Raw genomic sequence first — 26384 nt, 5'->3', positions numbered from 1 at the left:
TGAGCAGGGATTTTGTGGGTCGCAGTGGTGCCTACAACTGGACCTTAGGCACCCACGTCCCGTTGTGGATCTGGCTTGATGTGGACAGAGTGTGCCCATTCTTAGCTCCCCTGAAGTCTGGGTTGTGGGCCTGGGGCATGTATGGAGCACACTTCTTCTCCGTTCTCTCCCCAGCTCAGCACGGCATGTCTGCTGCGTCAGGTCTGTCTGCAGCACCAACTAAAACGCCGCTAGAGTCCCCTGGGCAGTTTGCCTCATTTTAAAAACAGGGAGGGGGAAAGGGGAGGCTCTGTTCACCAAATGACCCCCAAATTGTATCCAAGACACTTTTCCGGGTCTTTCAGAGCCACTAAAATTAAACACAGGTCATTGGCCGGGAGGGGAAGGGCTGTCACGAGTAAATTTTGAAGGTAGGTAACAGCAGCCCAATCCAGCTGCAGCTTTTTCAGAGTCAGCAGCCCACATCTCCCTGGTATCTTTCCTGTGCTGTGGGAAGAAGCCAGCATCTCTGGCTAACGCGCGCTAGGAGCTGTTTGCTAAGAAAAACAAAACAAATGAGAAACTGCCACCAGCAATGGCCTCTTTCAGACAGCAGCTGAAATGTGCAAATTACCAGTCACATATAAAAAGTCCTGCAACAGTTCAGCATCTCAGGTGTCCCCTGTCAACAACGGATAGGAGATAGCACAGCCCCGGGACATCCTGTTCCTAAAGCAATGGTGCTGCCACCTGCTCCAGAACCACCCTCACGTTTGTACCTACTCTGCCCACATGGCATCAGTGTCACCGCTACACTGACAATCGCTGGCACACCTCTGCACTCCAGACCTGGCTCCTGAGCTCACTCCCACCTTGCACAGACTCTCGCTCCTGCATCTCAGCTCTTTGTGGCTCCTGGCTTCAAAGGCTCATCTTGGGCACCACCGAGCTCAGAGATCTTCCCTCCCAGTCGCTCTCCTGTCCCCAGTCTCCAATCCTCCCACAATGCATTCTGTTTATAAATATCATAGTAACGCTGGCACTGCCCGGGGGAAAGGTTATATTCCTGAGGACTCTCCACTGTAGTTTCGAAGCTCCCTACAGTGTTTCCAGTAGGAATTTCCTAATGTTAAGCTCTGAAGCTGTAGACGGGAACCAGGTGTGTGGTTGCTGGCGATGTATATGCAGAGCAGAATGGGAGTTGGGAAAGCAAAGGGCTCAGTCTGCAAGAGATCGTCCTGCACACGGAGAGGGGCTCGCACCATCGGATCCTAGGGTAGAGTTGGAGCCACGGAGGGGACGGGGGGTAGTTCAGGGGATAGAGTTTGTGTGTGTTCAATTTGGACAGGTTTCTGCTCAGTGCTGGTTCTTAGACAGGCACCTGCTTAGTCTGTATCAGCAGGGAGCAAATGTCGTCAGAGAACTCCCAAGAAAGCATCTCCTTGAGACACACTCCTTACAGACTGAGGAATGACACGTGGAGAGTGTGTATGTCCTATGGGCTCCTTGTATGGTGATGTTTGATGGCACCTGCTCTCCTCCACTTCCCACCCGCTTCACCTACCCCTCTCTGCCCACAAGGAAAGAAGGAAAAGGGGGAACCTGGGAGGTAGCAGGAAAAAAGCATCACTGTTATTGTTGTAGCCCCCCATAGTATCCCTCCCCTGCAGCATGTGGCCAAATGATTCATGACAAACAATGGCCAATGTCTCCTGTTAGGCATGTTCTAGCTGAAGAGCTCCCTCTAATGGCCAGCGCTATACTTGCAGAAGTGATCTCTTGCCCTAGCTAACAGTTTTACCAACATTTCCTATTCTAATTCCAGCTCCCCAGGCCAGCTCGGGACCTTGGTTCCTATTCCCCAGCCCACATTTGCCTCGTGGCAGAATTTTTAAAGTCACGAGATGTTGCTCTGCTTCTTAGTAACCTTTGCATTAGCCCAGCCGTTCCTGCTGACCCCCAAACGCTGCAGCCGGCCCTGGGCAGTTCAGACAGTCCACAGGAACGCAAAGCTGGGAGGGGAGTTAGAAAGAAGGTGGGGACTGCTGGGGACAGGGCAGGCTGGCAGCAGAGGGGAGCTGACTCACAGAGGCCAAACGGGGAGTTGAAGCCCCACGGTCATGGAGCACTGCTCAGCTCCACTAGGTCCCTTAACCCATCGCTGCCCATGGCTGCTAGTACTGCATGCAGGCTTCTGGCAGCCTCCGCAGGTGAGTTGGGCCAGTGCCATGAAGCAAACAGCCAGCTCCTAGAGTTCTGAACTTCTGAGTCAGGCTGCTGGAAATAATGAAATGAATAAATATGCACACAGGGGCACCATTCTCTGTGTCTTTGAGTGTTTGAGCCGCTCGGGCATGCTAGGGTCACTTTTTTAATCTAAGAGCTATAAACTTCCTTACTTAGTCACTTTAAGCCAAGGTGCTCCTGGAATCACTGGACTCCAGAATCTGGGGCTTTCAGCAAAAGCCCTAATGAGCACTGGACTCGCTATAAAACCGCAGGAGATGGTGACGCTGATGAAGGGCAATGAAGATGGGAAGTTAAATTTAAGGGGACTGTTGTCCTCTTACTAACACTCACTGGGGGTGTTTTGGTTGCTAGCTCCCAGCACTAAAAGGGGAGGGGTCGATGGGAAACCAGGACCCTGAGACTGACAGTCCCCAGGAACAATGGGGAGAGGCCAATGCTCCAGATCAGCCTGATTGACAGGGTAGGCAGCTAATCAGGAAGTCAGGAGGCCAGGGGGGTCCCATCCTCACTGTCAGGGCCAGCTTTTATCCGATTCGCCCAATTCCCAGGAATCGGGCCCCGTGCCTAAGAGGGCCCCGTGCACTCACCCCGGCGGTGGTCGTCTTCGGCATCCCCGCTCCCCTGGCCAGAGCGCTGGCCGGAGTGCGGCAAGCCCCGCGGCCCCACTCCCCCGGTTGGAGCTCCGGCAGAGCACAGCAGCCCTGCAGCCCCGCAACCCCGGCCGGGAATTGGAAGTGCCGCCCCAGGAATCGGGCCCGCACTTGCTGACGCCGGCCCTGCTCACTCTGAGCTGGAATTGCCTGGGTCAGACAGGGTGGGGCTGAGCAAAGAGCAGGGGCCCGAGCTGTGCCGGGGAGCAGAGCTGGGCCAGATCCAGAGGGCCCAGAGAAGCGGCTCAGGAAACAGGTCAGAGCTGGGAGCAGAGTCCCAGAAGCAGACCACAGAGCAGACCTGTCCTGGGGGGAGAGCTGCAGCAACCAGAGCCGGGGGGGCGGGGGGACAGAGAAGCAGCCCAGGGAGCTGGAGGCAGAGCAGCAGCAGCAGCCGTGCTGAGGCAGAGTGGAGCCGGAGCTGGGGCTGGAGCAGTCTGGAGCCGGGTGCAGTGAGCAACTGGGGCCAGCCAAGGGGGCACCTTGGGCAAAGGGCCCAGCGCAGAAAGACACGCCCAGCCAAGGCTCCTTGCAGGCCAGACTGGGAGGGGGATCTTAACCCGACATGGGGCTGATGCTGGGAAGAAGGGTCCCACCACCCAAAGCCCGGAGGTGTGTGGCCACCACCATTGCAAGTGTCCAACCCGCAGCATCCCTGCAGCACAACCAGGGTCTGAGAAGGAGGCCTGGGACCTACAAGGAACAGACTGTGAACTGCCCGGACGTTCCAGAGACACTGTTTGTAACGTTCCCTGCCACAGAGTGGGGTGACACGTTTCGTTTAACCTTTCCCATTTTTCCTTATTCTTTTTCTAACTAATTGCTGATTAAATAAATTGTATTTGCTTTAAATTGTATGTAATGATCAGTGGGTCAGGGAGGTGCCCAGTGCAGAGAGGGTACCCCGGAGTGGGGACACCCTAGCCCGTGTCCTAGGTGACCACAGCAGGGTTGGGGGTTGAGCCCCCCACGACTCCTGGGCCCAGCCTTGTTGGGGTTCCGAGGACTCTGCCAGACAGGAGAGTGCAAAGGGAGCCCTCGAGGGCAGGGAGGCCTCTGGGTAAAGGAAGTGAGAGCGAGGACTCAGATCCTTTCGCTAGCCCACTTCACCGGGGTAGTGCAGAAGCCAGGAAAGCTCCCCACAATAGCGGGACCTTCCCCCCTTACATAATGGTTGAATTTGGCCTCTGTTCAATGGGAAACCAGTGCAGAGAGCGGTGCCCGGGGATGATGGGCTCTGGGACACCTGGGGTGCTAAGTAATTGGGCTGGATTTCCCCTACCTCCCTGGCTCCTCTGTTAGCGTCTCTTTTGTCAGCACCATCTACTTTCCATTCCCCTTCTCTGTGGGAGTCCCACAGGGCTCCCTGCTTGTCCTCTCCTTTTCTCTCTCTGAGCCTTATCCTTCAGTATCTCCATCTGCTCACATGGGGTCAGTATCACCTCTGTGCTGACTACTCCCGAATACACTTCGCCACTCCAGCCCTGTCTCCTGCTGTTCATTCTCCCATCTGGCATGGTCTCTCCGGTTTCCTTCCCTTCGATGGCTCCTCTGGTGTCAAGCTCACATTGGCCAAAACTGAGCTCAGAAATCTCCCCTGCCAACCCTCTCAGCCAGTCATGCCAGCCTGAAAAGCCCTTGGTTTCCTTATCTGTGGTGCCTCATGCTCCATTCCTCTCTATACCCATCTACCCCTCTGCCACTGATGTGTTTCTGCATCAAAAATCTCAGGGCCTGACTCCATTATCTTTGCTGCGGGTCTTGGGGAAGATCTGAGAAGGAATTAAATTGTGCTGACACTTACGGCTGTGATAGGAGTGTTGTCTCTCGCTCCCCACTCTGATAGCAGAGGGGATGCTGACTCTTAGGCCTGGTCTACACTACGACTTTAATTCGGATTTAGCAGCGTTAATTCGAATTAACCCTGCACCCGTCCACACAACAACACCATTTAATTCGAAATAAAGGGCTCTTTAAATCGATTTCTGTACTCCACCCCGACGAGCGGAGTAGCGCCAAAATTGATTTTAACATGGATAGTGTGGCCGCAATGCGATGGTATTGGCCTCCGGGAGCTATCCCACAGTGCACCATTGTGACCGCTCTGGACAGCAATCTGAACTCGGATGCACTGGCCAGGTAGACAGGAAAAGCCCCGCGAACGTTTGAATTTCATTTCCTGTTTGCCCAGCGTGGAGAGCACAGGTGACCATGCAGGCTGATAATCGAAAAAGAGCACCAGCATGGACCGTAAGGGAGGTACTGGATCTGATCGCTGTATGGGGAGAGGATTCAGTGCTAGCAGAGCTTTGTTCTAAAAGACGAAATGCCAAAACTTTTGAAAAAATCTCCAAGGGCATGATGGAGAGAGGCCACAATAGGGACTCTGAGCAGTGCCGCGTGAAAGTCAAGGAGCTCAGACAAGCCTATCAAAAAACAAAGGAGGCAAACGGTCGCTCCGGGTCAGAGCCGTGGACATGCTGCTTCTACGCCGAGCTGCATGCAATTCTAGGGGGGGCCGCCACCACTACCCCACCTGTGACCGTGGATTCCGGGTCGGGGATAATCTCATCAGGTACACCTGAGGATTCTGCGGATGGGGAAGAGGAGGAGGAGGAGGAGGACGAGCTTGCGGAGAGCGCACATCACTCCGTTCTCCCCAACAGCCAGGATCTTTTTCTCAGCCTGACTGAAGTACCCTCCCAACCCTCCCAAGCCAGTATCCAAGACCATGACCCCATGGAAGGGACCTCAGGTGAGTTTACCTTTTAAAATATAAAACTTGTTTTAAAAGCAAGCGTTTTTTAATGATTACTTTGCCCTGAGGACTTGGGATGCATTCGCGGCCAGTACAGCTACTGGAAAAGTCTGTTAACATGTCTGGGGATGGAGCGGAAATCCTCCAGGGACATCTCCATGAAGCTCTCCTGGAGGTACTCCAAAAGCCTTGCCACAAGGTTTCTGGGCAGTGCAGCCTTATTCCGTCCTCCATGGTAGGACACTTGACCACGCCATGCCTGCAGCAAGTAATCTGGTATCATTGCCTGACAAAGCCTGGCAGCGTATGGTCCCGGTGTTTGCTGGCATTCAAGCAACATCCGTTCTTTATCTTGCTGTGTAATCCTCAGGAGAGTGATATCGCTCATGGTAACCTGGTTGAAATACGGGAACTTAATTAAGGGGATAGAGGTGGCCGTTCCTACTGGGCTGTTTGCCTGTGGCTGAAAAGAAATCCTTTCCTGCAGTTAGCCAAGCGCGGGGGGGGAATTGGTCCTGAGCTTTTCGCATTTGGCTAGCAGGGATCTTCCCTGATACCAGCCACGCGGTGGGGGGAGGGGTACAGCGATCATCCCAGAGAATTCATGGCGGGAGGGGGGGCGGGGGGGGGGCGGTTAGTTTGGTTCCTGCAGGTATCTTCCCTGATACCAGCCACGTGGTGGGGGGAGGGGTACAGCGATCATCCCAGAGAATTCATGGCGGGAGGGAGGGCGGGGGGGTTAGTTTGGTTCCTGCAGGTATCTTCCCTGATACCAGCCACGTGGTGGGGGGAGGGGTACAGCGATCATCCCAGAGAATTCATGGCGGGAGGGAGGGCGGGGGGGTTAGTTTGGTTCCTGCAGGGATCTTCCCTGATACCAGCCACACGGTGGGGGGAGGATGAAGCGATCATCCAGAGAATTGGATGGGGGGGAGTGGTTAGTTTGTTTTCTGCTGCTGCTGAATGTTAACAGGAAAACCGCAGCACTCAACGGGCTTTGCTTGGTATGTGGGAAAGGAGGGCGCAGAAGCCGAAAGACAATGGCTTACCATGGCCGCATGCAAGCTGAATTCTGTTGCCCGGACCTGTGATCTCTAGCAGCAAAGCCACAGGCACTCAATATTAAGAGGCAAAATGCGACCTTGCACAGAAATCACATGTGCTATGTAATGTGAATAGTGCTGGTCACCATGAAAGAGTATAAGCATTGTTCTGCAAAATGTATCTTTTTAAAAAATTCTCTCTTTTTTTCCCTCCCTACAGCAGCTGCAAATTCTTCAAGCCTCCCTCCTCCGTCCCGAAGGCTATCACAGGTAAGGCGTCGGAAAAAGAAGACGCGAGACGAGATGTTTGCAGAAATCATGGAATCCACCCGCAGTGACAGAGCTCATCTGAATGAGTGGAAGGACACGATTTCAAAGTATAGGAAAGAAGCCAGTGAACATGAGGATAGAAGAGACCAACGTGAGGACATGAGGGACCAACGTGAGGACAGGAGGGACCAACGTGAGGACAGGAGAGACGCTCGAGATGAGAGGTGGCGGCAGGAAGATCAGAGGAGGCAGGATGCAACGCTGGGGCTGCTGCGTGAGCAAACAGACATGCTCCGGCGTCTGGTGGAGCTTCAGAAATGGCAGCAGGAAAACAGAGTGCTGCTACAGCACCTGTATAACCCCCCTCCCCATGTTCCATATCCTCACCCAGACGTGTAAGAACGCGGTGGGGGAGGCTCCGTACACCTTCCCATTCCACCCCAGTGGACAGCCCAAGCAAAAGGCTGTCATTTTTTTAACCTTTTTTTAGTGGCCTTTTCCTTCCCACCGATCCTCCTCCCAAACCCCACCCGGGTTCCCTCCCTCTTTTTATAATCTATTAATAAAGAATACATGATTTTTAAACAATAGTGACTTTATTTGGTTTGAAAGCAAGCTGGGGGAAGGGAGAGGGTGGGTTCCTTACAGAGAATGAGTCAATAAAGGGGGCGGGTTTTCATGAAGGAGAAACAAACAGATATTTCACACTGTAGCCTGGCCACTCATGAAACTGGTTTTCAAAGCTTCTCTGATGCACAGCGCTTCCTGGTGTGCTCTTCTAATCGCCCCGGTGTCTGGCTGCGCGTAATCGGCAGCCAGGCAATTTGCCTCAGCCTCCCACCCCGCCATAAAGGTCTCCCCCTTATTTTCACAGAGATTGTGGAACACACAGCAAGCAGAAATAACAATGGGGAGATTGGTTTGGCTGAGGTCTGAGCGAGTCAATAACGATCGCCAGCGACATTTTAATTGGCCAAATGCACATTCTACCACCATTCTGCACTTGCTCAGCCTGTAGTTGAACAGCTCCTGACTCCTGTCCAGGCTGCCTGTGTATGGCTTCATGAGCCATGGCATTAAGGGGTAGGCTGGGTCCCCAAGAATAACTATTGGCATTTCAACATCCCCAACGGTTGTTTTCTGGTCCGGAAAGTAAGTCCCTTGCTGCAGCCCTTTAAACAGAGTAGTGTTCCTGAAGACGCGAGCGTCATGAACCCTTCCCGGCCAGCCCACGTCGATGTTGGTGAAACGTCCCTTGTGATCCACAAGTGCTTGCAGCACCATTGAAAAGTACCCCTTGCGGTTTATGTACTGGGTACCCTGGTGCTCCGGTGCCAAGATAGGGATATGGGTTCCATCTATCGCCCCACCACAGTTAGGGAATCCCATTGCAGCAAAGCCATCCACTATGACCTGCACATTTCCCAGAGTCACTAGCTTTTGTAGCAGCACCTGAGTGATTGCTTTGGCTACTTGCATCACAGCAGCCCCCACAGAAGATTTGCCCACTCCAAATTGATTCCCGACTGACCGGTAGTGGCCGGCGTTGCAAGCTTCCACAGGGCTATTGCCACTCGCTTCTCAACTGTGAGGGCTGGTCTCATCTTGGTATTCTGGCATTTCAGGGCAGGGGAAAGCAAGTCACAAAGTTCCATGAAAGTGCCCTTACGCATGCGAAAGTTTCGCAGCCACTGGGAATCATCCCACACCTGCAACACTATACGGTCCCACCAGTCTGTGCTTGTTTCCCTTGCCCAGAATCGGCGTTCCATGGATAGAACCTGCCCCATTAACAACATGATCTCCAAAGCACCGGGGCCCGCGGTTTCACAGAATTCTGTGTCAGTGTCCGTGTCCATGTCCATGTCCTCATCACGCTTGTCGCTGCGCTGCCGCCGTCGCTGCCTCCTCGCCTCGTTTTTCTGGTCCTGGCTCAGCATAAACTCCACGAGAACGCGCGAGGTGTTTACAATGTTCATGACTGCTGTTTTGAGCTGAGCGGGCTCCATGCTTGCTGTGGTATGGAGTCTGCAGTGTTCACCCAGGAAAAAAGGCGTGAAATGGTTGTCTGCCGTCTGTTGCTTTCATGCAGGGAGGGAGGGAGGGGTGAGGCTGTACCCAGAACCACCTGCGACAACGTTTTTTTGTCCCATCAGGCACTGGGATCTCAACCCAGAATTCCAATGGGCGCGGGAGACTGCGGGAACTATGGGATAGCTATGGGATAGCTACCCACAGTGCAACGCTCCAGAAATCGACGCTAGCCCCGGTACTTGGACGCACACCGCCGAATTAATGTGCTTAGTGTGGCCGCATACATTCGACTTTATACAATCTGTTTCCCAAATTCGAATTATATAAATTCGGATTAATCCCGTAGTGTAGACATACCCTTAGGGAGAAGAAGGTGATAGTCCCCATCCTGCAGAAGGAGAATGAGGAGGGAGCCGGAAATAGCTGTATGGACTGAATTTCCTGGTCACAAACTGCTGTGTGATTTGTCACAGCCAGAGACAAAACTGTGCAACTGGTGAACTGTGCACACAGGGCCCAGGCCGGGGAGAGGAGGGAAGGGTGTTTTTGTCTCACTTCCCCATCTGTCTGTGTCACTGTGTGGAACACCAGTGCCACTCTTTATCACAGCACAGTAATAATCAGCCTCATCCTCTGCCAGTGCCCCGGAGATGGTCAGATAGCCGGCGTTACTGGACGTGTCTTTGGAACCAGAGAAGCGAGCAGGGACCCCAGAGCCCTGGCCCTTGCTGGAATCCGTATAGTAATACAGCAGGTATCGTGGGGAATTCCCAGGTTTCTGTTGGTACCAGTTCACGTAATAGTCACCGATGCTGGTCCCACTGCTCATGGTGCAGGAGAGTTTCACAGTGTTTCCTGGGGACACTGACACTGAGGGCGGCTGAGTCACCACAGTCTGCGAGCTGGAACCTGGAAAATATGGTGGAAATTTATCAACCCCTCCCTGTCTGTCCCCAGCCACTACTGAATCTGGTTGTGCATTAGATTCAGCAGCAACTTATTTAACCCACTGCCCCCTGTTCTCACCTGTGCACCACGTCCCCAGCAGGAGGATGAGGGGAACCCAGAGCATGGTGAGGAGATTTCGGGCCTTTAGGAGAAAACAGCCAGATCCACTGAGAAGGCCTGACAGTCTCTGCCCCTTATATTGATCCTACTGGGGGAAGCAGCAGCTAAGCTCCACCTTTATTTGTTCTTATCTGATTGGGTCCTATGATCACAGAGAGGTGGGCATGTGGGAGGAGAGACCATCCCTTAGGGAGGAGCTCCTGCTCTATAAGGTCACTAGCTCAGCTCCACTCCAGCAATGACCGTCTGCCAGGATCAAGGTTTCATTTGAACGCTCGCAGTGGAGGTTGCTGGAGTTCAGACTGTGCGACAGGTTCCATTCTAACCCCTTGTTTTCAGTTATTTGTAACTTTCCCAATCCTTCCCCTGTCAGCTGGTCATTTCCCTGCTTCAGGGTTAGGAGGGGGACGTACTCCTCATCTCAGGACACTCATCTGAGAGGGGGCAGATTCCAGTTCAGATCCCTTCTCTTCATTAGGCAGAGAGTGGAAATAGAACCAGGCTCTATCCTGGGTGAATACCCGAATTATTGAGCTACATGTTATAAGGGAGGCTGTCTCCTCCCCAGTCGCCTTGTGTGGAGTTCGGTGGTCTCTGAGCACGCCCACCAGATCCAGTCCCACGGGCACGGTAGGCAGGGCAGTTTGAGAATCACGCTGGGGCTTAGGCATGAGCTAGGTGTCGGGTGTCTAGAGGGAAAAAGCAGTGCACGTGCTCAGAGGCAGAAAGACAGGTGCCCAGGGAACTTTTAGAGCAAAAATGTAGCTGCCTAGTGAGTTTAGGCACCTACAGGGTTGGGCGACTGCTGAGCAGGGATTTTGTGGGTCGCAGTGGTGCCTACAACTGGACCTTAGGCACCTATGTCCCATTGTGGATCTGGCTTGATGTGGACAGTGTGTGCCCATTCTTAGCTCCCCTGAAGTCTGGGTGGTGGGCCTGGGGCATGTATGGAGCACACTCCTTCTCCGTTCTCTCCCCAGCTCAGCACAGTATGTCTGCTGTGTCAGTGCTGTCTGCACCACTAACTAAAACGCCGCTGGAGTGCCCTGGGCAGTTTTCCTCATTGTAAAAACAGGGAGGGGGAAAGGGGAGGCTCTCTTCACCAAATGACCTCCAAATTGTAGCCTAGATGCTATTCCGGGCCTTTCAGAGCCACTAAAATTAAACACATGTCATTGGCCAGGAGGGGAAGGGCTGTATCTCAGGAGCCCTCCGACCATGACCCCAAATGGTACCCGAGGCCGTCTCCCAGCATACCAACTTCCAAGCCAATGTGACTCTGTCTGGGAACTGTAGAGCACTTTGAAAGTTCACTTTTAAACAGAAAAGCTACTGCCGTGTGTCTCGCGTGACTGTTGGCATTCCATGTCTTGCTCACAGCCACACCACTTTGTAGAACCAAAGTGACAGTCTAACAATGGTTGGATTTTGGGGGTTTAGGGCTGGGTGTTGGTAAGGTCAGGGGAAGGCTAGTGAGATATGATCTATGTGAATGCTGCTCATTTCCCCCCCATAGCTTTGTTCAAAAGAAAAGTGATTTCTTCCCATCCCACGAACAAGCGTGAGATATCGGCTGTGGCGTGTCAGTGACTTAAGTGCCTGCTCTCATTGCTAGGCCTGCTCCCATTACCTACAGCGTGAGCCGTGTGGAGGCAAAGAGCAGAAACACTCAGACAAGGTCACACATCAAAGATGATACGACAGTCTAGGAAGTAGCTACGCCTTTGCTTGTTGATGGCTTTATAAATTAGGAGTCTTACTTTGAATTCAGGGCATGGACAGGCCTGACCTAAGCACAGAGTTAATGAAGAACCAAGCAGCAGCTGAATCATGTAGTCCTTGCTCGGTGTCACCAACAAATTTTGAAGGGAGGTAACTGCAGCCCAACTCAACTGCAGCTTTTTCAGAGTCAGCAGCCCACGTCTCCCTGGTATCTTTCCTGTACTGTGGGAAGAAGCCAGCATCTCCGGATAACGCGCGCTAGGAGCTGTTTGTTAAGAACAAATGAGAAACTGCCACCAGCAATGGCCTCTTTCAGACAGCAGCTGAAATGTGCAAATTACCAGTCACATATAAAGAATCCTGCAACAGTTCAGCATCTTAAGGTGTCCCCTGTCAACAACGGATAGGTGATAGCACAGCCCCGGGACATCCTGTTCCTCAAACAATGGTGCTGCCACCTGCTCCAGAACCATCCTCACCTTTGTGCCCTGCGGCTGTGAGAGTACCCGTGCAACAAGGAAATGCAAAGGCCGCAGGGAAGATTTCATGTTTTCTGATGCATGCAACTGTGTCAGCGATGAGTGTAGCAACAGAGTAGTGAACACGTCAGACACAGATTCCGAGGGGGAGTTGAAATGTTTGAACTATCTGCAAAGCACAGTGACTATTTTTGTGAGTAAAAATATAGCTAGGAGAGGTGTTGCATTAGACATTCAGTAGCTGGTAGTTATATGTACAGGTTACATAAGAGAACGTGGTTATACTTTGTTATTCATATGATATATCCATATGAAGACATTCTACAACCCTTATACTAAGAATCATAACTGTTATATAAGGAGTTTACATGTACTGTCATTGTATTCAATGAGAGTAAGAAGATAGTTACAGTTGTAGCATGTGTGTTTTAGTCTTATGTCTCCGGCCGAGCAGTTAGCATCAAAAATATGTTTTATCAGTAAGGGTGGGGATCTTATTATCTGCATAACCTCATAAAAATAGGAGAAAGCAACGCTTTTCTTAAATCAGTCCATTCTATAAATAATGCAATTGTGTTGCATTACACGGTACAAACAAGCTCATGCTGTCATGTAACTACAGATTTTTGCTTTAATTGAAGGCAAAAAATTACAGGAAAATGCATAAAATATTTTACCTGGTGCTAAATATTTCCTAAACTTTCCAAACCAGTACTAGTTTGAGTCCATATTTGCATTATCAATTGTATTTAGAAGCTTTCTGCCAATTTTGGTCAAAATTAAAATATGTTTCTACAAGTTATGGCCCTTTTGGGGATTTTATGATTTTTCCAGATTGGATGCCCGATAACGTCTAAATATTACGTGATATAGAAAAATGGCACCACTTTCAGCATCTACATCAACCCTAGTGATGACCACCAGATACGTGCCTAACATGTAATAGCAATAAAGGTTTTCTAGCTACTGGGTTACACATTAGTGACCAAAATGGGTTTGGGCAGGTAATAGATACACCTCTACCCCGATATAACGTGAATTCGGATATAACGCGGTAAAGCAGCGCTCCGGGAGGGTGGGGCTGTACGCTCTGGCGGATCAAAGCAAGTTCGATATAACGCGGTTTCACCTATAAGCGGTAAGATTTTTTGGCTCCCGAATACAGCGTTATATACGGGTAGAGGTGTACTGATAAATTCCCAGGAAATACCGAACAAAATAAAAACGGAAGGGAAGGGCCTTGAGTATATTATAAATGAAGAGCTCCCTCTAGTGGCGACAGGTGCACTTGCAGAAATGATGACTTCTTAAGAGCTGATTAACAGTGTTACAATCATTTCCTATTTTAATTCCAGCTCCCCCAGCTCCGGGACCTCAGGTCGTGCTTCCTGGCTCAGATTTTCCTCCTTGCAGACCTTTTAAAGTCCCAAGAAGTTACTGTGCACCATTGTTACCTTTGTTTTATACCAGCAGTTCCTGCTGATCTTCAGACTCTGCAGCAGGGCCTGCATACCTCAGAAACTCGGTAGGGATGAAAACCTGTGGGGAGGGGATCAGAAATTCGGTGAGGGCTGTGGGGACAGGGAAGGTGGGAGCAGTGGGGAGCTCACTCATGGAGACTGGCTGAGGAGTTGGGGCCCCAGGGTTATGGACGGCTCCTCAGCTCCACCAGGCCCCATGTTCGCTGGCTCCCCATGGTCTCCAGTGTTGTATGTGGGCTTCTGGTAGCCTCCTCAGGTGACGTGGGCCACTGCCATGAGGGACTATTGCCAACCAAATCCAAGTGTTCAAACCTCATGGGTCAGGCTCCCCAGAGTCCTGGGGTTGGCTTAGAACCCCTGAGATTTGTTATGAGCTCTCTCCTCTGCTCCCTCCTTTTCTCCCTCTGCAGCTGATCACTGGGTGACCCGTTGTGGGCGCAGTACCACATCTACGCTAACAACTCTCCGATATCCTTCTCCCCTGCAGAGCGGTCTCCTGTAGTGCCTCTGGCATCTCAGCTGGTCATGTCTCCTGTCATCTCAAGCTCACCATGGCCAAAGCTGAGCTCAGAGATCTTCCCTCCCAACCCCTCTTCTCTATGCCCATCTCTAATCCTCCCTGACAACCAGACTCACATGCAGGGGGTGTCTCCACTCCTCCCTCTCCACCCCACAGCAAATCCTCTCACTTTTTCCTTCAGAGCTTTTAACAATGTCCCAGTGGCTGCATCAGTTGCTTTCTCCTGTTCATCTCCACCACCACTTCAACCTCCAACATAGTACTCTCTGGCCTTTTACAAGCCCAGCTTGACCCCGACCTGTCCACCCCAGAGCTTGCCCAGCTCTGCCCTGGTCTCACCCTGGCGCTGCCCCACAAACATCCCCCCAGACATTCCATTCAGCTGTCAATGAGGGCCTGAAATCCCCTTTGTTTCCGTGCCACTCTCGCCTCATGCCCCTTCCCACTCCCATAGCCATTAACTCCCTCTTCCACCTCTGGATGGTCCTACTTAGAAAAGGGAGCCCCTGACTGCCTTCTCTTTCTGGGGGGGCTGGATCTTTGAAAGGACCTGAGCCCTGATGTCACTTGAGCCTGTAAGGGGAAGTGAATCTCTCCCTCTCCCCATTGAAGACAGTGGGGATGTTAACTCCTAGACGGAGTAAACTGCCCCTTCCTCATGCTGCAGAAGCATAATGTGGAGGGAGCACTTGTGAGGGGGTGAATTTCCTTGAGATGGGAGTTATCTGTGTGAGGTGTTATCAGCTCAGACCAAACTCTGCAGCATGGGCAATTCTGAGCCCAGGCTGGGGAGGGAGGTTTTTGTCTCACTTCCCCATCTGACTGTGTCACTGTGATGAGCATCACTGTGCCACACAGCACAGTAATAATCAGCCTCATCCTCCGCAAGGGTGCTGGAGATGGTTAAATAGCCAGTGTTACTGGCCGTGTCTTTGGAACCAGAGAAGCGAGCAGGGACCCCAGAGCCCTGGTGCTTGTCAGAATCTGACTTGTATCTCAGTAGGTATCGTGGAGAATTCCCAGGTTTCTGCTGGAACCATCGCACATTATAGTCACTGATGCTGGTCCCACTGCTCATGGTGCAGGAGAGTTTCACGGTGTTTCCTGGGGACACTGACACTGAGGGCGGCTGCGTCAAAACAGGCTGTGAGCTGGAACCTGAAAAGTATTGTAGAGACCTGTCAATCCCTCCCTGTCCGTCCCCAGTCACTAGTGACACAGTTTGTGCATTGGCTTCAGCAGTAACGCCAATGTGTATTTAATCCACTCCCCATGTTCTCACCTGTGCACCACGTCCCCAGCAGGACGATGAGGGGAGCCCAGAGCATGGTGAGGAGATTTCAGGTCTGCAGGAGAAAACCAGCCAAATCCACTGAGAATCCCCCACAGTATCTGCCCCTTATATTGATCCTCCTGCGGGAGGAGCCTCCACGCTCTGCCTTTATGCTAATCTGCTGTCGTCTGATTGGTCCCTATGATCACAGAGAGAGAGCCATATGGGAGGGGAGACCAACCCTTTGGAGAGAAGCTCCTGCTGTATAAGTCACTGGTTCAATTGCATTTCCACAGGGCTGACTCTGTAATGCTGTATTTGAGCGCTCACAGGGGCGGCTGTTGGAGATTAGACTGTGGGATGGTTTCCATTGTTTTCAGTAGTTTATAACTTTCCCAACCCTTTCTCTTTTGACCTGACAGTTCCCAGGTTTGCATGAAGGCTGACACTTGATTCACAGGTTGAGCAAACACAACTTGTGAGTGTCTGGGAATGAGGAGAGTGAAATGGATACACTCTGCCCATGACTGACAAGTCGAAAGCAAAGCTAGGGGAGTGGGAAGGGGAAATTGTAGGGTGCAGGGAGTCAGCAGATGATACGGGAGGGTGATGTTTCTGTGGCTGGGGATGCATGTGCTTAGTAGCTGTTCTTTGCCAGCAGCCACGGTTTCTCTGCTCTCCAGGCCACACTGTAGGACTGCAGGTGTTTTGGCTTCTCTTTAGGGATATTATGGGGTGATAATACACATGGGAGACTTGGGACTAATGAGGAACCTTGTCCGCTGTCTGGGGGCAGTGGAAGGGCATGGGGATTCTGTGTGATGGGAACCTACCTGCCATATTGCCCACCAACTCAAACCTGAGAACCATCAACCCCAGGCCCAATTCAGGACAGCCCTTAAGTACCTGTTGATCGGTAAATAGCTGTCCTGTGGAGGGATGCTTTCATATGGGGTCCTGATATGATCCATGTCTGCCTGCACTGACCTTCCTCCTATTCACAACCCTCTCTCATTGTCCCTACTCACCCATAAAGAAACTGGGGAATGAGGAGGTACCAGGAACAGGGAGAGACTGCAGACAGGAGGTGGGGGCGCTGGAACTCCAGAGCAGACTATTTGAGAGGAAGCAGAAGCTGTAGGTTAGAAGAGTGCTCTGAGACTCAGGCGATACAGGTTTGATTCCCAACCCTGCCACAGACATGCTGTATGACCATGGCCAAAGTCAAATCCTTTCTGAGTCCAAATTTCCTCATCAATAAAAAGAGGCTCCTATCTTATCTAGGGGGTTTATACCACCACCCATCACCACAGCGTCTGAGCACCTGCCATGTAAAACTGATAGCAACAACGGAGACCCTCATGGAGTCTTTTTCCCTACTCAGGGTAGAAACTCTGCTGGGGGCAGGGTTTGTGGGTTAGATTTTTTTAAATTTCATTCATTTACTTTTCTTGATTGTTAGATTTTTGTTCCTGGTTGATTAGTTTCGGGGGGTTACATTTTACCCTTTGGTTTTTGTTTGGCTGGGATTTGTAGGTAGAAGGGGGTGTCATGGTTATGAATGTCATTCTTATTGTAGAAAGGCCTTTCTCATACTCTGTCTGGGATTTGTGAAGCGTAAGTCAGTAACCTCTGTAGAGATCCTGCGGTTCTTGAAAGGAACGTGCTATAAAGTGCAGCTCATTAGTATTTAGTAATAGTACATTCCGTAGTGGGATTTCTAGTAGTTATAAATGGGACATTTCTTACTATAGATGAAATGCCTCTGTAATCTAGACACACTTCTGTATCTCAGGAGCTTGTAGCAGAAAGGGTCCTTAGAAGGAGCTATGGATAGTCTCTTATCTTTGACATGTTACAGATCACGAGCTCCTCCTAGTGGTTACATTTCTACCATCATTTCTATTCCGAATGTTATTACTTAACAGGCAGCCGCGATCCCTGCAGGGCATGTGAGGAGGCGGATGGGGGGACAAAGACTAAGAAGAGCTGTTCTCTTGCAGGCTGGGGAGGAACTGAAACACAAACACAAGAGACTTTCACCTGCTCTGGGGCTGCTTTAGAAACTACAAACAAAGTCTGTGAAACCTCGGAACAACCCTCGGCCGGTTAATGGGTTGACAGTGAAATCACTGTAGACTCAGGGTGTCCAGACAAAACCAGCTGGAGCCCAGTGGCTGGGACTCAGATTCACTTTCAGAGTTTGGGAGTTCACTTGACACCGAACCGTGAAGGAAGAGATGAAAAGACCTGATGCCACCAGCACCAGACCCAACAAACTCCTAACTCCCTGCACAGGGACACAGTGAGCGTCACGCAGTCAAGTCTCTGGTATCGACAGACGATGTCACAGCCAGTGCCAAATTCTGCAGCCAGCGCAGCTGAGAGCTCAGACCCTGGCCAGGGAGGATGCGATTTGCTCAGGGGATGTTTCTGTCTCACTTCCCCATGTGGGTGTATCACTGTGAGACACTCCCCCGCTGCCATACCACACAGCACAGTAATAATCAGCCTCGTCCTCTGCCTGGACATTGGTGATGGTCAAATACCAAACGTTGCTGGAGCTCTCCTTGGACCCTGAGAATCGGTCGGGGACCCCAGAGCCCCTACTCATGCTGTTATAGTAATAGAGCAAGTATCGCGGAGGGCTGCCAGGCGTCTGTTGCTGCCAGGATTGGTCATAGCTCTGCACAGTGACCCCACTGCTCATGGAACAGGAGATTTTGACTGTCTGTCCAGGAGATGCGGTCATGGAGGGCGGCTGAGTCAGGACAGGCTGGGAGCTGGAGGCTGGGGATACAATGGTAAAAGGTGTTAGCTCTCAGAGAGATCCGACCCTGGTACCTCACCTTGCAGGGGACGAGTTCTGCAGAGTGGGGAATGGGAATCTTTTCATCTTCTCTCCTTCCCCCATTCTCACCTGTGCACCACGTCCCCAGCAGGACGATGAGAGGAGCCCAGAGCATGGTGAGGAGATTTCAGGCTGTTGGTAGAAGCCAGATACACTGAACATACACTACAGTGTCTTGGCCTTATATTAACCTGCCAGGGTGAGGGAGCTTCCAAGCTCCACCCTTTATGCTAATCTGCTATCTTCTGCTGGTCTGTGTCCCCACCGGGAGATGGCCATGGGGGAGGGGACTGACCTTCCATGAGAAGCTCCGGGCTTATAAAAGTGCTTTCAGTTCTGCTCCAGTAGTAACCACAGCTGACTCAAGCGTCCGATGGAAGCAGCCTAGACATTTCCATGAGGAGCTATCAAACCCCAGTGCTCTGCTCAAAGTTAAACCTACAGCACTGAAGGGGCTACAGGTAGGGCGGGAAACCGGGTATATTCGGGTTAAATGATCTGCATGACCAAAGAATGTCGCAGAATGGAGTCCAGCTGATGCAGAAGGAAAAGACAAGTTGAGGCTTCCCCACAGGAGATTGGCTTATTGCAATATCTAGATCAGAGTCACCCCACAAGGGGTATTTCCCCCAGAGATTAAAAAGAAAGGCGAGAAGTTGTTCTCCAGGGGCCCAAGACAGTCACACTGGTGCCACCAAGGAGGCAGAAAGAGCTGGAGACATGTCATATAGAAGGGATATCATGTCGGAAAAGGAATAGTCCACCCACAAACTGCTTTGGAACCAAGGACACCCCTCTTCCCCTGCAACTACCATCATGGAGCTTTGAGACTTGTCCTGCCCACAATCTTGAGGTTGGGGAAACTATTAATTGAATTTTACTCTTTTCCCTCTTCGCAAATTAGCCAGAAACCTATTTTGATTGTTATAACATTGGTTGTTATTTAGAATTGTTTAACAGACACTTCCCGTGAGTTTGTTTCAGTCACTAGATGGTCATACACTATTCACTTTGATTCATTATTCATGATATCTGACTGCTCCCCTAAGTCACATGGTCTTATTTCTGCTTTTCCACTGATTGGCTGAACCATTTATCGGCAGGTGGAGACATCAAAGAGAGTCCAGAATGGCTGAGTGAACACTTCTGACATGAACCGCTGAGCCAAGACATTCACGTGTGTTTTTGTGACACCTTTTTTCCCCCCTAAAAGAATGTTCCAGGACAAGATATAAAAAGATGTGTCCATCCCAGGCATCAGTGCACCTGCGTGGGGGTTCAGTCAAGTGGAGGTTTATGAATAGTGAACCGGAATATCTGTGCAGCGCTACTCGAGACAGCTGTTCTGTGGGGCATGGTTTCATTACACTTCCTCAGCAAGGCTTCAGAAGGCATTAAGGGTCTGACCCAAAGCCTGCTGGAGTCAGGTGGGTTCTGGGGGTCTTTCTGTTGATTGCTGTGGGCTCAGGATCAGGGCTAAGAGAGGGCTAAGGTGCCATTGTCCCCTGGAATTAGAAAGAGCACAAGTGATGAAGCTGGAATCTGGATCAAAGTCTGCACTCAGCTCGGTTTGGGTGGGTGGGTGGCGAGATGGAGGAATGTCTCTGCTCTGGCCTGGTCTGGCCCTGTTATGCTCCCCACACACAAAGAGAGGAGTCTCTCAGTTCCCTTCACAAGCACCCAGGTTGCCAGCCCTCCGGTAGCCTCCTGGGGCTGCTGCCATGAGGCACTACTGCCAACCCCGAGTGCTCAAACGTCAGGAGTCTGCTGCCCCAGAAGCAAGAGAGTGGCTTAAAATGTCTGTGATTTGATAGGAGAGCTCTCTCCTCACCCCCCCCCTTCTCCCTTTGCATCTGACCCTGGGGTGACCTACTGCGCCCACATGGGATCAGTGTCACCACTGCGCTGACAATCGCTGGCACACCTCTGCACTCCAGACCTGGCTCCTGAGCTCACTCCCACCTTGCACAGACTCTCGCTCCTGCGTCTCAGCTGTTTGCGGCTCCTGGCTTCAAAGGCTCATCTTGGGCACCACCGAGCTCAGAGATCTTCCCTGTTTTTAAAATTAAATAGGCAGCTAGTATTGTTTTTAAAATGATTATGAAGAACAAGTTTAAGCTTTGTTGTAACATGCGTTGTTTGCTTGAACTGCTCAAGACCTGAATGCTTGTATAAGAGGAACTCTTTGAGTTACACATAGTTACCTTCACACTGTTTCACATCTGATACTTCTTGATGAAACACAGGAGCCTTGTCTTATAACAGGCTTATTCAAAGTGATACAAGCTATGAAAGTGAGATCTTGGAAGAGTGTTGCCATTTTCATAATGTAATAAAATACTGTAATGATTAATAATAATTAATAATAAATAGTGTGTCATAAGCATGTCATAAAAACACATTTTATATTTCCAAGATCCCTGCTTTTATAATTTATACTTAGGTAAAGGAGAAAATCCCTGGAAATATTCTTTTTTAGGAGGGGGTTCACGAGACTTGACATTTTGGTGAAAGGGGTTCACAGGTTGTTAAAGTTTGGGAATCACTGTTCTAGCTGAAGAGCTCCCTCTAATGGCCAGCGCTACACTTGCAGAGGTGATCTCTTGCCCTAGCTGACAGTTTTACCAACATTTCCTATTCTAATTCCAGCTCCCCAGGCCAGCTTGGGACCTTGGTTCCTATTCCCCAGCCCAGATTTGCCTCCTGGCAGAATTTTTAAAGTCATGAGAAGTTGCTCTGTTTCTTAGTAACCGTTGCATTAGCCCAGCCGTTCCTGCTGACCCCCAAACGCTGCAGCCGGCCCTGGGCAGTTCACACAGTCCACAGGAACGCAAAGCTGGGAGGGGAGTTAGAACTAAGGTGGGGACTGCTGGGGACAAGGCAGGCTGACAGCAGAGGGGATCAGACTCACAGAGACCAAATGGGGAGTTGTAGCCCCAGGGTAATGGAGCACTGCTCAGCTCCACTAGGTCCCTTAACCCGTCGCTGCCCATGGCTGCTAGTACTGCATGCAGGCTTCTGGCAGCCTCCGCAGGTGAGTTGGGCCAGTGCCATAAAGCAAATAGCCAGCTCCTAGAGTTCTCAAATTCTGAGTCAGGCCGCTGGAAATAATGAAATGAATAAATATGCACACGGGGGCACCGTTCTACGTGTCTTTGAGTGTTTGAGCCTTTCGGGCATGCTAAGGTCACTTTTTCAATATCTTCTTTGCAATCCTGAGGGCTGAAAACTTCCTTACCTAGTCACTGAAAGCCGAGGTGCTCACGGAATCACTGGACTCCAGAATCTGGGGCTTTCAGCAAAACCCCTAATTAGCGCTGGACTCGCTATAAAACCACAAGAGATGGTGACTCTGGTGAAGGGCAATGAAGCTGGGAACTTAAAGGTTAAATTTGGCCCCTGTGCAGAGAGTGGTGTCTGGGGATGATGGACTCTTGGATGCCTGGGGTGCTGAGTAATTGGGCTGGATTTCCCCTACCTCCCTGGCTGCTCGGTCAGCATCTCTTTTGTCAGCTCCTTCTCCTTCTCCTTCTCCGTTCCCCTTCTCTGTGCGAGTCCCACAGGCCTCCCTCCTTGTCCTCTCCTTTTCTCTCTCTGAGCCTTATCCTTCAGTATCTCCATCTGCTCACATGGGGTCTGTATCACCTCTGTGCTGATACATTTCTCCTCTCCAGCTGTGACAGGTTGGACCCCGCCCCCATCCAGGATGCCACCTGAGGTGCTCGGATCACACTGAGCCCGCCCTTTCTAGCAGCCTGGGTTTTCACACCCTGTTTGTGCTGTGCTAGACTCTCAAGCCCTCTATAGCATACATACACACACACACACACACACACACACACACACACACACATAGTAAAGGCTCCAACTTAACAAGCAGGTGCTTGGGGCGGCCAAGGGAGGGGGCGGCACGTGCGGCAATTTGGTGGCGGCAGGTCCCTCACTCCCTCTAGGAGCAAATTGCTGCCGCCGATCCTGATCGCGGCTTTCCCCCTCCCCAACCGAATTGCCACCTCCGATCGCGGCTTTTTGGGGGGGGGGGGGGCGCTGCAGAAATGCTGGAGCTGGCACTGGTCTGGACCCAGCCCTAGCCTGTCCTACCGCTCAGTTCCTTTGTCTCTTCAGGTACTTTCAGCAGTCTTTCTTCTTGGGCAGGAAGGCAATGGAGATGAGTCCTGTTTGCCTTACTCCCCAGCCTCAAATAAGATTTAGACAAGGCAGGAATCTTTTGTTTCCCAGTCTTGACCTCCCTCTCCTTTTCGTGGAAAATTACTAGAAGTCCAAGATGGTGTTTAGTACCAGGTGACAGGACCCCCTGACCTAGTAGTGTCACAGGTAGGTCTCAGGACACCTCTCAGGAAGGAGTGAAATGACGATCTTCAAAGTCTTATTCTTTTTTCCTAATGGGCCATCAAAGCTAATGGCCTGTTGTCTGGTGTGTGTCTCCCAAATACACACACAGCTGTTATTGTTACATAGTCAATATTCCTAACTTTAGACACAGAAATTATACGTGCATAGAAATTGGATAATCACATTCAGTCAATTGTAACATTTTGAATGATACCTTATAAGACCCATCTGGCATAAAATATATCTCAGTTATGCCATGTCCATATTATAAGCATATTTCCATAAAGAATATAGGGTGTATGTCACACCGGCCCTGTCTCCTGCTGCTCATTCTTGCATCTGGCATGGTCTCACCGGTATCCCGCCCTTTGATGGCTCATCTGGTGTCAAGCTCACAATGCGCAAAACTGAGCTCAGAAATCTTCCCTGCCACCCCTCTCAGCCAGTGATGCCACCTGAATAGCCCTTGGTTTCCTTATCTGTGGTGCCTCATGCTCCATTCCTCTCTATATCCATCTACCCCTCTGCCACTGATGTGTTTCTGCATCAAAAATCTCAGGGCCTGACTCCATTATCTTTGCTGCGGGTCTTGGGGAAGATCTGAGAAGGAATTAAATTGTGCTGACACTTACGGCTGTGATAGGAGTGTTGTCTCTGCTCCCCACTCTGATAGCAGAGGGGATGCTGACTCTTAGGGAGAAGAAGGTGATAGTCCCCATCCTGCAGAAGGAGAATGAGGAGGGAGCCGGAAATAGCTGTATGGAGTGAATTTCCTGGTCATAAACAGCTGTGTGATTTGTCACAGCCAGAGACAAAACTGAGAAACTGGTGAACTGTGCACACAGGGCCCAGGCTGGGGGAGAGGAGGGAAGGGTGTTTTTGTCTCACTTCCCCATGTGTCTGTGTCACTGTGTAGAACAGCAGTGCCACTCTTTATCACAGAACAGTAATAATCAGCCTCATCTTCTGCCAGAGCCCCGGAGATGGTCAGATAGCCGGCGTTACTGGACGAGTCTTTGGAACCAGAGAAGCGAGCAGGGACCCCAGAGCCCTGGCCCTTGCTGGAATCCGAATAGTAATACAGCAGGTATCGTGGGGAATTCCCAGGTTTCTGCTGGTACCAGGACACATAGTAGTCACCGATGCTGGTCCCACTGCTCAGGGTGCAGGAGAGTTTCACGGTGTTTCCTGGGGACACTGACACTGAAGGCAGCTGAGTCACCACAGTCTGCGAGCTGGAACCTGGAAAATATGGTGGAAATTTATTAACCCCTCCCTGTCTGTCCCCAGCCGCTACTGAATCTGGTTGTGCATCGGCTTCAGCAGCAACTTATTTAACCCACTGCCCCCTGTTCTCACCTGTGCACCACGTTCCCAGTAGGACGATGAGGGAAGCCCAGAGCATGGTGAGGAGATTTTGAGCCCTTAGGAGAAAACAGCCAGATCCACTGAGAAGGCCTGACAGTCACTGCCCCTTATATTGATCCTACTGGGGGGAAGCATCTAAGCTCCACCTTTATTCTAGTTTGTTCTTATCTGATTGGGTCCTTTGATCACAGAGAACTGGGCACGTGGGAGGAGAGACCGTCCCTTAGGGAGGAGCTCCTGCTCTATAAGGTCACTAGCTCAGCTCCACTCCAGCAATGACCGTCTGCCAGGATCAAGGTTTCATTTGAACGCTCGCAGTGGAGGCTGCTGGAGTTCAGACTGTGCGACAGGTTCCATTCTAACCCCTTGTTTTCAGTTATTTGTAATTTTCCCAATCCTCCCCCTGTCGGCCTGTCATTTCCCTGCTTCAGGGTTAGGAGGGTGACGTACTCCTCGTCTCAGGACACTCATCTGAGAGGGGGCAGATCCCTGTTCAGATCCCTTCTCTTCATCAGGCAGAGAGAAGAAACGGAACCAGGCTCTATCCTGGGTGAATACCCGAACTATTGAGCTACGTGTTATAAGGGAGGCTGTCTCCTCCCCAGTCGCCTTGTGTGGAGTTCGGTGGTCTCTGAGCACGTCCACCAGATCCAGTCCCATGGGCACGGTAGGCAGGGCAGTTTGAGAATCATGCTGGGGCAGAAACACAGGTGCCCAGGGAACTTTTAGAGCAAAAACGTAGCTACCTAGTGAGTTTAGGAGCCTACAGGGTTGGGTGACAGCCAAGCAGGGATTTGGTGGGTCGCAGTGGTGCCTACAACTGGACCTTAGGCACCCACGTCCCTTTGTGGATCTGGCTTGGTGTGGACAGAGTGTGCCCCTGAACTCTGAGTGGTGGGCCTGGGGCACGTATGGAGCACACTCCTTCTCCATTCTCTCCCCAGCTCAGCACGGCATGTCTGCTGCATCAGCGCTGTCTGCACCACCAACTAAAACGCCGCTGGAGTCCCCTGGGCAGTTTTCCTCATTGTAAAAACAGGGCAGGGGGAAGGGGAGGCTCTGTTCACCCAATGACCCCCAAATTGTATCCCAGACATTATTCCGGGTCTTTCAGAGCACCTAAAATTAAACACAGGTCATTGGCCAGGAGGGGAAGGGCTGTATCTCAGGAGCCCTCCGACCATGACCCCAAATGGCACCCGAGGCCGTCTCCCAGCATACCAACTTCCAAGCCAATGTGACTCTGTCTGGGAACTGTAGAGCACTTTGAAAGTTCACTTTTAAACAGAAAAGCTACTGCCGTGTGTCTCGCGTGCCTGTTGGCATTCCATGTCTTGCCCAAAGCCGCACCGCTTCCTACAACCAAAGTGACAGTCTAACAATGGTTTGATTTGGGGGGCTTGGGGCTCGGTGTTGGTCAGGTCAGGGGAAGCCTAGTGAGATATGATCTATGTGAATGCTGCTTATTTCCCCCCCTAGCCTTGTGCAAAAGAAAAGTGATTTCTTCCCATCCCAAGAACAAGCGTGAGATATCGGCTGTGGCGTGTCAGTGACTTAAGTGCCTGCTCTCATTGCTAGGCCTGCTCCCATTACCTACAGCGTGAGCCGTGTGGAGGCAAAGAGCAGAAACACTCAGACAAGGTCACACATCAAAGATGATACGACAGTCTAGGAAGTAGCTACGTCTTTGCTTGTTGATGGCTTTATAAATTAGGAGCATTACTTTGAATTCAGGGCATGGACAGGCCTGACTGAAGCACAGAGTTAATGAAGAACCAAGCAGCAGCTGAATCATGTAGTCCTTGCTCAGTGTCACGAGCAAATTTTGAAGGTAGGTAACTGCAGCCCAACCCAACCACAGCTTTTTCAGAGTCAGCAGCCCACGTCTCCCTGGTATCTTTCCTGTACTGTGGGAAGAAGCCAGCATCTCTGGATAATGCACGCTAGGAGCTGTTTGCTAAGAAGAACAAAACAAATGAGAAACTGCCACCAGCAAAGACCTCTTTCAGACAGCAGCTGAAATGTGCAAATTACCAGTCACATATAAAGAATCCTGCAACAGTTCAGCATCTTCAGGTGTCCCCTGTCAACAACGGATAGGAGATAGCACAGCCCCAGGACATCCTGTTCCTCAAACAATGGTGCTGCCACCTGCTCCAGAACCATCCTCACTTTTGTGCCCTGTGGCTGTGAGAGTATCTGCAACAAGGAAATGCAAAGGCCACAGGGAAGATTTCATATGTTCTGATGAATGCAACTGTGTCAGCGATGAGTATAGCAACAGG

The 26384-nt window shown here is 51.1% G+C and overlaps 1 protein-coding gene and 2 gene segments (V, D, J or C); all 3 read right to left on the bottom strand.

Annotated features, from left to right (window-relative positions):
* The window catches only part of LOC128824541 (immunoglobulin lambda variable 5-39-like), a 159733-nt gene extending 149630 nt beyond the window's left edge, over positions 1-10103 (bottom strand). The window contains 2 exon segments of the V gene segment in view: positions 9569-9893; positions 10011-10103. Of these exon segments, the coding sequence occupies positions 9569-9893; positions 10011-10056 (371 nt within the window).
* Positions 10104-14999: 4896 nt separating this feature from the next.
* LOC128824791 (immunoglobulin lambda variable 5-39-like) lies at positions 15000-15582 on the bottom strand. The segment is given in 2 exon segments: positions 15000-15412; positions 15537-15582. Coding segments are annotated over 2 exon segments (459 nt in total).
* Positions 15583-17916: 2334 nt separating this feature from the next.
* On the bottom strand, positions 17917-24186 carry LOC128824790 (immunoglobulin lambda-1 light chain-like). The gene is made up of 3 exons (XM_054006703.1): positions 24091-24186; positions 23620-23973; positions 17917-18317 (listed from the first exon to the last, which is right to left on the bottom strand). Exons 1-3 carry the CDS (start codon positions 24134-24136, stop codon positions 17917-17919), a joined length of 801 nt encoding a protein of 266 aa, XP_053862678.1. The 5' UTR covers positions 24137-24186.
* Positions 24187-26384: the final 2198 nt, after the last annotated feature.

This window comes from Malaclemys terrapin, chromosome 16, assembly GCF_027887155.1.
Source record: "Malaclemys terrapin pileata isolate rMalTer1 chromosome 16, rMalTer1.hap1, whole genome shotgun sequence".
In the NCBI taxonomy this organism is placed as follows: Eukaryota; Metazoa; Chordata; order Testudines; family Emydidae; genus Malaclemys; species Malaclemys terrapin.
The sequence above is the reverse complement of the archived record's forward strand: the minus strand, read 5'-3'. Positions and strand labels throughout refer to the sequence as shown.

Excerpts from the sequence above, each read along its gene's own strand:
- LOC128824790 (XM_054006703.1), bottom strand. The coding sequence starts at position 24,136 with ATGCTCTGGGCTTCCCTCATCGTCCTACTGGGAACGTGGTGCACAG. Across the intron at positions 23,974-24,090 it reads ACTGGGAACGTGGTGCACAG|GTTCCAGCTCGCAGACTGTG; the intron begins GTGAGAACAGGG and ends CATATTTTCCAG. Across the intron at positions 18,318-23,619 it reads TGACACAGACACATGGGGAA|CCTCCAGCTCCCAGCCTGTC; the intron begins GTGAGACAAAAA and ends TTGTATCCCCAG.